The sequence below is a fragment of the Gymnodraco acuticeps genome, unplaced genomic scaffold (assembly GCF_902827175.1).
Source record: "Gymnodraco acuticeps unplaced genomic scaffold, fGymAcu1.1, whole genome shotgun sequence".
Lineage (NCBI taxonomy): Eukaryota > Metazoa > Chordata > Actinopteri > Perciformes > Bathydraconidae > Gymnodraco > Gymnodraco acuticeps.
Genome location: NW_022990341.1, coordinates 339,461 through 352,909, shown reverse-complemented (window position 1 = coordinate 352,909; position 13,449 = coordinate 339,461). Strand labels below are relative to the sequence as shown.

At 40.0% G+C, this 13,449-nt stretch overlaps 1 protein-coding gene across 9 annotated transcripts in view; it reads right to left on the bottom strand.

The window, feature by feature from the left end:
• Positions 1–13,449, bottom strand: part of ap3d1 (adaptor related protein complex 3 subunit delta 1) — a 43,255-nt gene that overhangs the window by 8,067 nt on the left and 21,739 nt on the right. For 3 of the 9 annotated variants that reach the window (XM_034223493.1, XM_034223497.1, XM_034223499.1), the window contains exons 20-26: positions 12,932–13,131; positions 12,541–12,614; positions 10,462–10,485; positions 5,964–6,129; positions 4,371–4,514; positions 1,994–2,047; positions 86–199 (exon numbers count right to left, since the gene is read on the bottom strand). In XM_034223493.1, coding sequence (XP_034079384.1) covers positions 86–199; positions 1,994–2,047; positions 4,371–4,514; positions 5,964–6,129; positions 10,462–10,485; positions 12,541–12,614; positions 12,932–13,131 — 776 coding nt within the window. The remainder of the gene's footprint in view (positions 1–85; positions 200–1,993; positions 2,048–4,370; positions 4,515–5,963; positions 6,130–10,461; positions 10,486–12,540; positions 12,615–12,931; positions 13,132–13,449) is intronic. The other 6 variants (XM_034223495.1, XM_034223502.1, XM_034223494.1 and 3 more) reach the window with 5 other exon arrangements.

The following is a 13,449-nucleotide window of genomic DNA, read 5'->3' as shown; positions in this document are numbered from 1 at the left end:
CTGTCAGGCCACTGAGATCTGGGATCTGCAGCATAGCAGCCAAACTCTCCACTTCCTAATTATCGCCTCGTCATTAGTGACTCACCGTCTCCTCCGCCTCGGTGTCTTTGGGCTCTTCAGGCTCGGAGTCTGGCGCCGCTCCAGAGGCCGCCTCAGGCACAGGGTCTGCTGCTGCTGCTGCTGCTACTGGTGCTGCTTCCTGTTTTCACACACACCACCATAAACACACACCACAGGGTTAGCAGGGAGAAACCAAAGCATTTAAACACAGACACTTTGGTGCCACTTTGGAGTTGATTGAGGTTAAGTGAAGTTAGGGAGTGCACTCATTCATTAAGAAAGTTATTTTTGATCAGCTACCCTACGAGTTGTGACATCACAAACGTAAACCTGATTTGTTAAAAGAAGTGCGTCACATGCAATACTACTAACCAGGAAAGAGCTAAATCACAAAAGTGCCTGTCTGAGAAACAACTATGTTATGTCTGTAGGTCTCTACACATGTGCAGTGGCTTTGTTTGGTTCTGTTGGATATCACTAGCAGTTGCTAACAGAATAAAGGTCCTGATTTACAGGATCCTCGTGACAACCTACATACAGTCAATGCTATTGTGAGCTGCCTGCGGGTCAATATCTGATCTCTTATGCAACTGTGACAACCAATATGAAAACAAGTCTAACACACAGACATGTCAAGGCATGTCTTTAAAGGGTCATGTTTCAGGGTCAAAAGTGCTTTTAGTGCTCTCACAATTCAACGAAAGACCTGGTCCTCACATGCCTGAATTCTCTGATTTGTCCAGAGAAATCTGAACTAATCTGTGTCAAAAGTCACACTAGGGGGAATGATAAAAGGAATAGTGTGACCTTTTTTCGGTGAATTTGCTTAATATTTTATTGTTGAGTGTTAAATTAGAAAATCAATAGGTGGAGATAGCAGTCTGTTAGCATAGCTTAGCATCAATACTGGAAATAAGGGGATATAGCTAGCCTGGCCCTCTCCATAGGTTTTAAAAAAGTGATTTTCCAAAATATTAAAATGGCAGACATTTTCTCTTAATAAAAGTCAAGTAATAAAATTGTTCTAATTTTGTGAGTGTTAAGGTAAGACTAAAATCTAAACCAAAGGTATTTTGTGAAATATTGAGGTCTTACAAACGTCCTCAATTAATTTCTTTCTTTTCAACTACTGCAAATCCGATTTTCAAAAATATCTTTAATCGTGAATTGTTTACATGGATGTTCACTTTTTAACATTATTTCTCTTCTTCATTTGTCTTTTGCTGGATTACTGCAGTCAACTGTTGATCAGCAGAATAGCTGGAATTCTCCGCCAGGACAAACAAAATGTGGACTCACTCAACAAGTTGCTCAGTAGCACTAATAGTGGTCAAAAATATTTACAGGGCAGCTTTAACTAGCCCAAATGTTGAGATTTCGCAGTCGTGACACTCAAAAGGTCGAACAGAAACAAAGATGACCCCACATGGGATCGTGGTAGAAGCAGTCAGAGGACACATGTGGGGACGACAGGAACAAAAGTAAACAGACTTCAGGCCACATTCCTCGCTTAACTTGTCGACACCACCAAACACAACAATAACCAATTCTAGTTTGACTTCACGACCGACACGACACCCAGCGAACAAAAAAAAACAAAAAGCTGCGGGAGAGAACCACTGGCATCGTGAGACAAATACAGACAGACCGTGAACACTGACATAAATACAGACATGCTGAAAAACAGAGGAAAGGCTGGAGAATGAAAAAGAGGTGTTATGTGACCTGTGAAAGAGAGCAAGTCGTGTCAAAAGGGGAGTGCTGAAGAAATAAAACTGATCTAAATAAAGAGGTGATAATGGGAGAACATAAGGCTAAAACCAACATGAGGTAGATCAATAAAAAAATTGAGTAATGAGAGAAAGAGAAACTTTGGAGATGAGGGGAGGAGGGAGGAAACAAGGGAACAAGGGAACAAGGGGGGAGACTCAACCTGGGCGTTAGAGGGCACTGGAGCGTTTGAGAGCCAGAAATCCAGATCCGAAACCTAGAAGAGGGAGGGAGGGAGAAGGAGTGCCAGGAGGTGAGAGGGGTGAGGGCCAACCGGGCTCAGTATCTTTCTACTATTCATGAAAATGGATACAGACATTAACCCGTTCTAATTCATGAATAAATCAAGTATTTGGCGAGTCAGCCACGGGGAAACTGATACTTGATCACTAAAGCTGATTGGGAGGAAGCAATGGAAGCGTTGAGTCAATGAAAATTATCAAAGATTTCTGTATGCATGTTACCTTTTAGCAGAAGCTGTTGACTATTTTTTTATGATGTTCTAAAGCCATTTTTTTATCATGAATTTTTACGGTGGCCCTGAAGTGCAAGTCAAAACAACATTTCAGAAAACCCTACAACATTTCAGGAAACCCTACAGCATTTCAGAAAACACTTCAACATTTCAGGAAACACTTCAACATTTCAGAAAACCCTACAGCATTTCAGGAAACACTTCAACATTTCAGAAAACACTTCAACATTTCAGGAAACACTTCAACATTTCAGAAAACCCTACAGCATTTCAGGAAACACTTCAACATTTCAGAAAACCCTACAGAATTTCAGAAAACACTTCAACATTTCAGGAAACACTTCAACATTTCAGAAAACCCTACAGCATTTCAGGAAACACTTCAACATTTCAGGAAACACTTCAACATTTCAGAAAACACTTCAACATTTCAGGAAACACTTCAACATTTCAGGAAACACTTCAACATTTCAGAAAACCCTTCAACATTTCAGAAAACACTTCAACATTTCAGAAAACACTTCAACATTTCAGAAAACACTTCAACATTTCAGGAAACACTACAGCATTTCAGAAAACCCTACAACATTTCAGGAAACACTTCAACATTTCAGGAAACACCACAGCATTTCAACTTTTACAGAAAGGGTATTCCTTTAGGGAGAATACTTCTTGTTTGTGATTGAACAGAGCCAGCCAGAGAAGCACTGCTGTGATTGGTTGTTTTTGCTGCCAGTCAAGAAATGACGCTTCGTGATTTGTCAGCACCCGCTCAACATGTCCCAAAACATCAGCCGTTAGCTGTTAGCACACAGCGTTTTCTGAGTTGTTGTAGTGTTTTCTGAAATGCTGTAGGGTTTTCTGAAATGCTGAAGTGTTTTCTGAAATGCTGTAGAGTTTTCTGAAATGTTGAAGTGTTTTCTGAAATGCTGTAGGGTTTTCTGAAATGCTGAAGTGTTTTATGAAATGTTGAAGTGTTTTCTGAAATGCTGTAGGGTTTTCTGAAATGCTGTAGGGTTTTCTGAAATGCTGTAGAGTTTTCTGAAATGTTGAAGTGTTTTCTGAAATGTTGAAGTGTTTTCTGAAATGTTGAAGTGTTTTCTGAAATGCTGTAGAGTTTTCTGAAATGTTGAAGTGTTTTCTGAAATGCTGTAGAGTTTTCTGAAATGTTGAAGTGTTTTCTGAAATGTTGAAGTGTTTTCTGAAATGTTGAAGTGTTTTCTGAAATGTTGAAGTGTTTTCTGAAATGTTGAAGTGTTTTCTGAAATGTTGAAGTGTTTTCTGAAATGCTGTAGCATTTTCTGAAATGCTGTAGTGTTTTCTGAAATGCTGTAGTGTTTTCTGAAATGCTGTAGTGTTTTCTGAAATGTTGAAGTGTTTTCTGAAATGTTGAAGTGTTTTCTGAAATGTTGAAGTGTTTTCTGAAATGCTGTAGAGTTTTCTGAAATGTTGAAGTGTTTTCTGAAATGCTGTAGAGTTTTCTGAAATGTTGAAGTGTTTTCTGAAATGTTGAAGTGTTTTCTGAAATGTTGAAGTGTTTTCTGAAATGTTGAAGTGTTTTCTGAAATGTTGAAGTGTTTTCTGAAATGTTGAAGTGTTTTCTGAAATGCTGTAGCATTTTCTGAAATGCTGTAGTGTTTTCTGAAATGCTGTAGTGTTTTCTGAAATGCTGTAGTGTTTTCTGAAATGTTGAAGTGTTTTCTGAAATGTTGAAGTGTTTTCTGAAATGCTGTAGTGTTTTCTGAAATGCTGTAGAGTTTTCTGAAATGTTGAAGTGTTTTCTGAAATGCTGTAGAGTTTTCTGAAATGTTGAAGTGTTTTCTGAAATGTTGAAGTGTTTTCTGAAATGCTGTAGCGTTTTCTGAAAAACTGAAGCGTTGTCTGAAATGCTGTAGCGTTTTCTGAAATGTTGTGGTGTTTTCTGAAATGTTGTTTTGACTTGCACTTCAGGGCCACCGTACATTTTAGATCAGATATCAGAATTCTGGGTCAAATCAGATCTTAGAATTAAGCTCCGTTGCTAAGTGGTAACAGGTGTTGCCTCTAAGTTTTTGTAAGGACGTACCTCAGAGGTGGTGGATGTGGGCGGAGCCGCCACCACACTGGTTTCTTCTGATTGGACCACAGGCTCGTCCTCCTGACCCCCGAGGAGATCCTCCCCCTTGTCTTCATGTTTGTGCTTCTTCTTCTTCTTCTCTTCTTTGCTCTTCTGCAAGAAAACAGGAGAATAAATTCAGCTCTGTGTCACGAAACGGTTTACCGAGAACCACCCCCTCTGACTCATCACTTTACAATGGTTGACAGCTTCTTGTTTTCCCCCCCGCACCATAAATGTGATTTACTGGTCTAAAGAAGCTGTTTCATCAGCGAGACTACATTTAGAATTTAATTACTTCATATTTTTTTTAAATACAGTAATAGTCTCCCTACTGAGATACGGGATGGTCCCACTCTCAATAGTTTTAAAGGACAACTTAAAGAATGGTTGAGCAACAAACAGACGTGTAATCACCGCTAAATGCACTTTAACACAGGGGTATCTCCTCTTGCACTTCATGTAGCACTTTTATCTTATCTTGCACTTTATATAGCTGCTACATTGTACTGCCATGTGATAAATGCTTGTATGCTGCTCATGCTCTTTCTGCATGTCATGTATTTATTTTTGCTATGTATATAAATGTCATGTTCTTGTATGTTGTATGTGAGGGGACTGCGGATGGAAATTAGCTTAAAGCTAAAATCCGGCTCATTTACGCCTGTAAGCATTGTTTTGTTTTAAAGTGTTCATCGATGTGCACTGTCCCGGTTCAAATAAACGATTAAATGAAATGAAAAAAAATTCTAAATACCAATAAATGTATTTGTTTTAATTTAATTACTTCATATATATATATTTTTTTAAATACAGAAATACCATAACATGTATTTGTTTTAATTTAATTAATATATATTTTTAAATACAGAAATACCATAACATGTATTTGTTTTAATTTAATTAATATATATATATTTTTTTTTAAATACAGAAATACCATAACATGTATTTGTTTTAATTTAATTAATATATATATATATATTTTTTTTAAATACAGAAATACCATAACATGTATTTGTTGATACAAAAATATATATATTTTTTTCTTCTGAAAAACAAAACCATAAAATGTATTGGTGAAAATAGAAAAATACACTAAAATGTACTTGTATAAAATATGTATAAATTCAAATCAATTTGTAAATAAAATCTAAATAAAATGTCTTTGTAAAAAAACTAAATCAACTTAACATGTATTTGTTAAAAAATAAAGTAGCATTTGGGGGAAAATTCTAAATGTTCTTGTCCAAATTATCCATTTAGACACAAAAACACGAGTCAAAAAATAGTCCCGCCTTAAATGGAGCGCGATTTCCGCCAAAGATTTGGGAAATTGGCCCGTGCGCAAAGCATTGTGGGGATTTTAAGACCACGGAGAAACATGTGCAGCCTCGAAATCTCTCGGCGGGACTCGACAACGTAGCATCCTTGAAATAGTGGCTCTGGAGCAGCCTTCCTCGACATTGAGAAACACCCGCAGTCTCATCAGCGAGACAGAATGAGGTTACAGTGGTTTCCAGGAAGAAAAGGAGCACAGCCCTGTTGACATTTCCGCCTCACCTTCCGGTCTTTATCCTTCTTCTTCTCTTTCTTTTCTTTGCTGCTCTTCTTCTTGGGCTCCTGTGAGACGACGGTCCTCTCTGCTTCTACATCTTCAGTCGGGCTTTTCAGAACCTCCGCAGCACGGTGTGACCTGACGGGCAGCTTCTCACTGTCCGCAAGTGGCCTGGGCAAACAAAAAAAGGCACAGACACACTTTGTTTAAATTACGACATACGGTTTGCCTGGGGTTAGTGCGATCATGTAAAACACATTTTTACATCTTCATGTATTATTTTGTAGTAGTAATCTGTTAGAATAAAGGTGGACAGGGGTTGTGGGGTGCAGCAAAACTCTGTTTTCAGTCACATATTCTGTACTGTGCAGCAGCCAAGGCCCATTCAAAGCGTTAAGCCATTCCTCTGGCAGGGGTAAAGCACTGGGACTCCATCTAGAAACGACACCAATACATTCCTCCACATTAAACTGATAACACCTGTCAACGCTCCATCAGGACCAAAACCTCTCGCCACCTGACAGTTTCTTCCCCTCCGCTACCGGCGTCTTAAACAAGGCCCGGCCCCCCCACTGACACTTACCTCTGCCACAACGTAGTCTCTACATGCATTACATTAATGCACACAATGTTCATACTGCACATATTTCTTATTTCATATTCTATAATTCATTGATAGCATTCTATTTCCATGTAAATTACTGCTTTAATTTATTGCTATTTAACTATATTTTATTGCAGTGTCTTTAAAGATTTCTTGTTTTATATTTGATGTATGCACCATGACATCAAGTCAAATTCCTCGTATGTGTGAACCTACCTGGCAATAAACCTGTTTCTGATTCTGAACATTTGTTTTCAAAGGCTGGCCCTTAAAGCAATAACGTGCAGTATAGCCCCCTGCTGGTTATTATCTAGAGGCACACAGCTCCATGTCAATTGCCCAGACTTGGATAGTTATTCTTTTATGTCTTGATTAAAGATGTATTTATTCTTTTAGCTTCAAATAAATAGTTACCCGAGTTAGTTGGGTTAGCGTTTTTTGTTTTTGTTTGTTTAAATCGAAGGAACTTTAGCAAAAGAAAGCCATGACAGAAACGTATGTTCGACATTTCACAGTGACAGTTTATAATAACTAATGCATAATCTCCACTCTTCTCGATTTCTTAGTCTTACCCATGAGTTTAACCCATACCAATTAAAGGTAGTGTAGGTAAGAGTGGAGAAACCAGCTCGAGTGCGCTACAATTTGAAAGTACGGAGCCGAAAAAAAACTGCCTCTTCCTTCAGACTTCCTTACAGAGCCCCTCCTCCAACACACACGAACGCGCACATGACCAATGAGGGCACGGGATCAGTTTGTGCACAGATGGAAGGCTGACAGGCAGGTAGGCCATCCAGTTACTTTAGCCGGGCCGGCTCAGATGATTGGTCGTGGCTCGGTCGTGGCTTGGTCGTGCTTTTTACAGCGCCACGGCTTCCAGAGATGACTTTTTTTTTTAATGTATTTATTGTCAAAGCATTTCATGTATTCATTGCTATCGGGATGTTAAGAGCATTCCATGGAACATAACAAAAAGTGTTTCTGAAGTGAATTATCTACCGCACCTTTAAACACAATTGTGAAATAATGTACTAAAAGCTAGCTGCATAGCTTTTGTCTAAAGGGACATGTGCTTTTTATTTCAGCCAAGGGAAGGCAAGTATCCACTTAAAAAACATCTGGTGAGAATTTGGAGGCAAGTCTGCCGAACTGAGGAGGATCTGGGAATTGTAAGCAAAATTATTATAGTACCCAACCCCTGGGTTCTGTTTCCTAAAAGCAACTCAAGGCTGATGGAAGAAATGCAAGAGCCAAAATGCTTTGAAGAGCCTTTTCCAGGAGGACAGGTTGGGAAAGAGTTAAGCCGTGAGAACATCAGCAGCAGCCAGTTAAAATGTTTTATCTCGTTTACTATGAAACCCTAAAAGTCTTATCAAAGATATATATTATTTTAAGATAAATATTTTTATATATATACAGTGGGGCAAAAAAGTATTTAGTCAGCCACCAATTGTGCAGTTTCTGTAAGTCTTCACAAGGTTTTCACACACTGTTGCTGGTATTTTGGCCCATTCCTCCATGCAGATCTCCTCTAGAGCAGTGATGTTTTGGGGCTGTCGCTGGGCAACACGGACTTTCAACTCCCTCCAAAGATTTTCTATGGGGTTGAGATCTGGAGACTGGCTAGGCCACTCCAGGACCTTGAAATGTGCCTGTAATTTTCATCCTAGGTACACTTCAACTATGAGAGACAGAATGGGGGGAAAGAATCCAGGAAATCACATTGTAGGATTTGTAATGAATTAATTCCTCTGTAAAATAAGTATTTGGTCACCTACAAACAAACAAGATGTCTGGCTCTCACAGACCTGTAACTTCTTCTTTAAGAGCCTCCTCTGTCCTCCACTTGTTAACTGTATTAATGGCACCTGTTTGAACTCGTTATCAGTATAAAAGACACCTGTCCACAACCTCAAACAGTCACACTCCAAACTCCACTATGGCCACGACCAAAGAGCTGTCAAAGGACACTAGAAACAAATTTGTAGACCTGCACCAGGCTGGGAAGACTGAATCTGCAATAGGTAAGCAGCTTGGTGTGAAGAAATCAACTGTGGAAGCAATTATTAGAAAATGGAAGACATACAAGACCACTGATAATCTCCCTCGATCTGGGGCTCCACGCAAGATCTCACCCCGTGGGGTCAAAATGATCACAAGAACGGTGAGCAAAAATCCCAGAACCACACGGGGGGACCGAGTCAATGACCTGCAGAGAGCTGGGACCAAAGTAACAAAGGCTACCATCAGTAACACACTACGCCGCCAGGGACTCAAATCCTGCAGTGCCAGACGTGTCCCCCTGCTTAAGCCAGTACATGTCCAGGCCCGCCTGAAGTTTGCTAGAGAGCATTTAGATGATCCAGAAGAGGATTGGGAGAATGTCATATGGTCAGATGAAACCAAAATAGAACTTTTTGGTAAAAACTCAACTAGACGTGTTTGGAGGAGAAAGAATGCCGAGTTGCATCCAAAGAACACCTACTGGGAAACATGGGGGTGGGAACATCATGCTTTGGGGCTGTTTTTCTGCAAAGGGACCAGGACGACTGATCCGTGTAAAGGAAAGAATGAATGGGGCCATGTATCGTGAAATTTTGAGTGACAACCTCCTTCCATCAGCAAGGGCATTGAAGATGAAACGTGGCTGGGTCTTTCAGCATGACAATGATCCCAAACACACCGCCCGGGCAACGAAGGAGTGGCTTCGTAAGAAGCATTTCAAGGTCCTGGAGTGGCCTAGCCAGTCTCCAGATCTCAACCCCATAGAAAATCTTTGGAGGGAGTTGAAAGTCCGTGTTGCCCAGCGACAGCCCCAAAACATCACTGCTCTAGAGGAGATCTGCATGGAGGAATGGGCCAAAATACCAGCAACAGTGTGTGAAAATCTTCTGAAGACTTACAGAAAACGTTTGACCTCTGTCATTGCCAACAAAGGGTATATAACAAAGTATTGAGATTAACTTTTGTTATTGACCAAATACTTATTTTCCATCATAATTTGCAAATAAATTCTTTAAAAATCCTACAATGTGATTTTCTGGATTCTTTCCCCCCATTCTGTCTCTCATGGTTGAAGTGTACCTAGGATGAAAATTACAGGCCTCATCTTTTTAAGTGGGAGAACTTGCACAATTGGTGGCTGACTAAATACTTTTTTGCCTCACTGTGTGTATATATATATGTGTATATATATATTCTTTGAAGGACAGAACATTGACAGAACAGTTTGTTTGGAAATGTGATATGCTGCTGATATTGTCAAGCTTATAGATGTTAACATAAGAAGCAGGATAAGAGGAAAGGGATACTATGGGTGTTTCTCAATGTCGAGGACGCTTCCTTGGTAGGACATGTCTTCCGAGTCACTTCCTTCAGAAGTTAGGCAAGAATCTTTCCTGGCATTCGAAAACGAAGAGTGGAACAGGCGAGCAAGTGTGCGTCATATGAGAGGCCCCGCCTTAAATATTCCGCCACAGATTTTGGGAAATTGGTCCGTGCGCAAAGCATTGTGGGGATTTTAAGACCGCGGAGGATACACATGTGCAACCTCGAAATGTCTCACTATGAAGGACGACGGGCTAGGTAGAATTCCAAGGAGCCTGGCCTTTGGAATAGTCCTTCGGCGGGACTCGATGACGTCCTTGAAATAGTGGCTCTGGAGCATCCTTCCTTGACATTGAGAAACACCCTGAATCATACTAGGTCAAACGCTACAATGATAAGGATTGAAAAATGCGATGAGAGAGAAGAGCAGAAAGAGGGAGGAACGGCAAACTGCAAATGAGAAATAACTGAGATCTATGTTAGTGAGAGCAGCAAGACATCTATTAAGAGAGAAAGACAATCCATGTGCAGTCGCGGTCCTGCAGCCGGGGGGGGGGGGGGGGGGCACTCACCTGATCACAGCCTTCTGCACCAAACTGCCAACACAAAGAGGAGTGATGGGTGTGTGGATGCAGAGAAAAGATGAAGCAGAAAGCAAATCACCATGAGGAGGAGTGAGAGGAGGGAAAGGGCCGAGTCACACGGACTGTGACGCTACAGGAAGTAATTACACTGACAGATATTCAGGTTAGTAAAACAAATCATATGAGATTCAACTTCTGTGTTCCTCAGCTCTATATTTACACTGGACAGCCAGCTCAGCCAGATATGCAAACGATGAGTATCAGCAACCTTAACATCAAATCTAGAGCTGTTCAAAATGATTTTTATGTATTCAATGCTTCTATCAAGGTTTTCAAATGAATATTTTATGACTTCATCACCCGAAAAGACCTCAGACAAAGTATTCACTTTAAATAAACTGATTGATCAGAGATAGTGAGTTAGCCTTTTTTGAAAATGAAATCGACTTGTTTAACACTAGAACCACCAATGGGTCAATTTTACCCGCAGCTGTTTTTTGATTGTGTGTCACTTTTTTTCAAGTCTAATAAAAACTTTTTTCAAGTCTCCCAGTCCGTGACTTTTCCTGAAAGTGTGTTATGTAGCACCCTCTGTTGTTAAAAATTGTCAATATGAAGTCAGATTGAAAAAAATTGCCAAATAAATTGCCATTTATACCTATATCCGCCAGCGGGTAATATGTACCTCATAGAAAATGCAGCGTAAACATGACGTGTTGCTATCGCAACGCCTTTTGTCTACTGCGGTTCCTTATAGATAGATAGATAGAGAGAGAGTTATAGATAGATAGAGAGATAGATTGAGAGAGAGAGAGAGAGATAGATAGATAGATAGATATATAGACAGTTACAGATAGATAGAGAGATTTGTACCTAAACAAAACACAAGTCTAACACCAAGCGTTTAAATCAGCACTGGTAGCGATATGTTATACTTCATGCTATCTGCACAAACTATATAAAGCTGAGAGTCCACAGATTCTATTGGTATAAGTGTCATCCCTGTGCGATCAAAACTCACTGTTCTAAATGATAAATAAAAGAACATTGTACCTTGAAAATCAATAGCGGGTACATTTGACCCGTTGGCGGTTTTAGGTATACAGCGACCTCTGGCGGTTTTAGTGTTAATGAAAACAACAAAAACAGTTTTTTCAAATGTTGATTCAGAACATGACAACATTATCAATGAAGCTTCAAACTACTTGGTACAACTCTAATTATGTCATTAGTTAATGTTCCTCAGCAGACTTTGAGTACATATGACCCGCTCTATAGAAATCAGTCGGAAGTCTCAACGGCTCATTTCAAAATAAACGTGGATTTGCGTAAAAAAATAGTTTTTTGGGGTTTGGGTGTTTTGCTTGATTTTAGCTAAACAAAGTCTTTGCTTTCAGAATATGAAACTTTTATTTCCAAAATCACACGATAAATACATGTTTGAAGCTTGTGAAGGGACTCTCTCACTCTGCTGTTCCGCAGCGCCGCTCCGCCCGGCTGAAATTATGAATGTAAGGCGTATAGTAATCACAGATAACACGGCAGGGTCCGTTACAGTTTGTTTTCATCTGATTTCAATTAAAGTCTTGGCTTTCAGAATATTAAACTTGTTTCTTCAAATTCAGATGATAAATACAGCTTTGAAGCTTCGGCATAATTACAAGCGGAGAACGGAGTAACTTGACGTCACAGCGGGCATAACAACAGCCGGTGTTTCTCGTGAGGGTTTTCCCCGACACACACAGTAATCCAAACGAAAATATTTTCCCTCCGTACTACTTTGATAATTTGCTCCTAATAATCAATCAGATCGATGGATTCCAGAGAAGTGATGACTCGGTGACAGTCATTATATAATGTGACATATTTTGCTTGATATTTAGAGTACAACAACAATCCTGATATCATAAGAAAGCTAGGAATCTCCTCTTTCCAACGGTGTATACAACTCAAAATGTGTCTTCGGGTCAATGCGACTGATTTCGATAGAGCAGGTCACATATACATATCAATCATTTCCGAATTTAGTAGAACTGAAGTACATCTATCTACGTAGTGAGGACTCACTTGTCCAGGTCGATGTCCAGGGCTTTATGAGGGTCATTGGGATCTTTGTCATCATCATCACTGGGTAAGGCATTCTGAAATAATGAAGGTGAAATCAATTAAACAGAGTGAATAACTTTCTATACAAGTCTTTAATCCACAAGACAAATGTAATTCATTATTGAATTGTGCTTTGGTCAATAATAAGTCACGGTCAGAGTAATGTGTCAACAGCACTATAATTCAGAGAGGAAAACTGATATATCTTACACTAAATTAAAGTCTTGCAAGGCACAAATGACCAATATTGTGTTTCGTACAGATTAGCATAGAGCTGAATTGTATTTTTACATTGAGTCATTAAGCCTGTCTATTCAAAACTCTTTGTGATGTTGTCACAGCTCCAGCGTACCTCTGGCATCTCCTCTGTAACAATGTCCACCATGTGCGCGGGCGTGATGTCCTCCTCGCTCTCTGGACACGAGTCATGTTTCTTCCCTCGTCCGCCGCCGCGCTTTTCTTTCCTCTTTTTCTTCTCCTTCTTCTTATCGGCTCTGTCCTTCTGCCGACGCTCCTCCTCCAGTTTCACATATTGGTCGGACATAGGCAGACCTGTGGGACAGAACACAGCAACGTGAAGTTATTAGTAATACAGCAGATAGGGATTCTCCGATCGCCAATTTTGGGGCCGATCGCCGGAGTCAGTATTGGCCGATACCGATCCGATCGAGTGGGCGGGGCCTATGGGGATCTTCCATTTAAAGTGATGTTTAAAACTCAGTTAATGGGGCTCATTCACTGGCGCTTCCACAAACAACAACCAACATAATTATTACATTCAAATGAAGTACATCATTCAAGTTTACATTCACTTTGGAGAATAACACGGGAGAAATAAGCGGAAGCGCTCTCTTATCCTCTCTCCCCCTC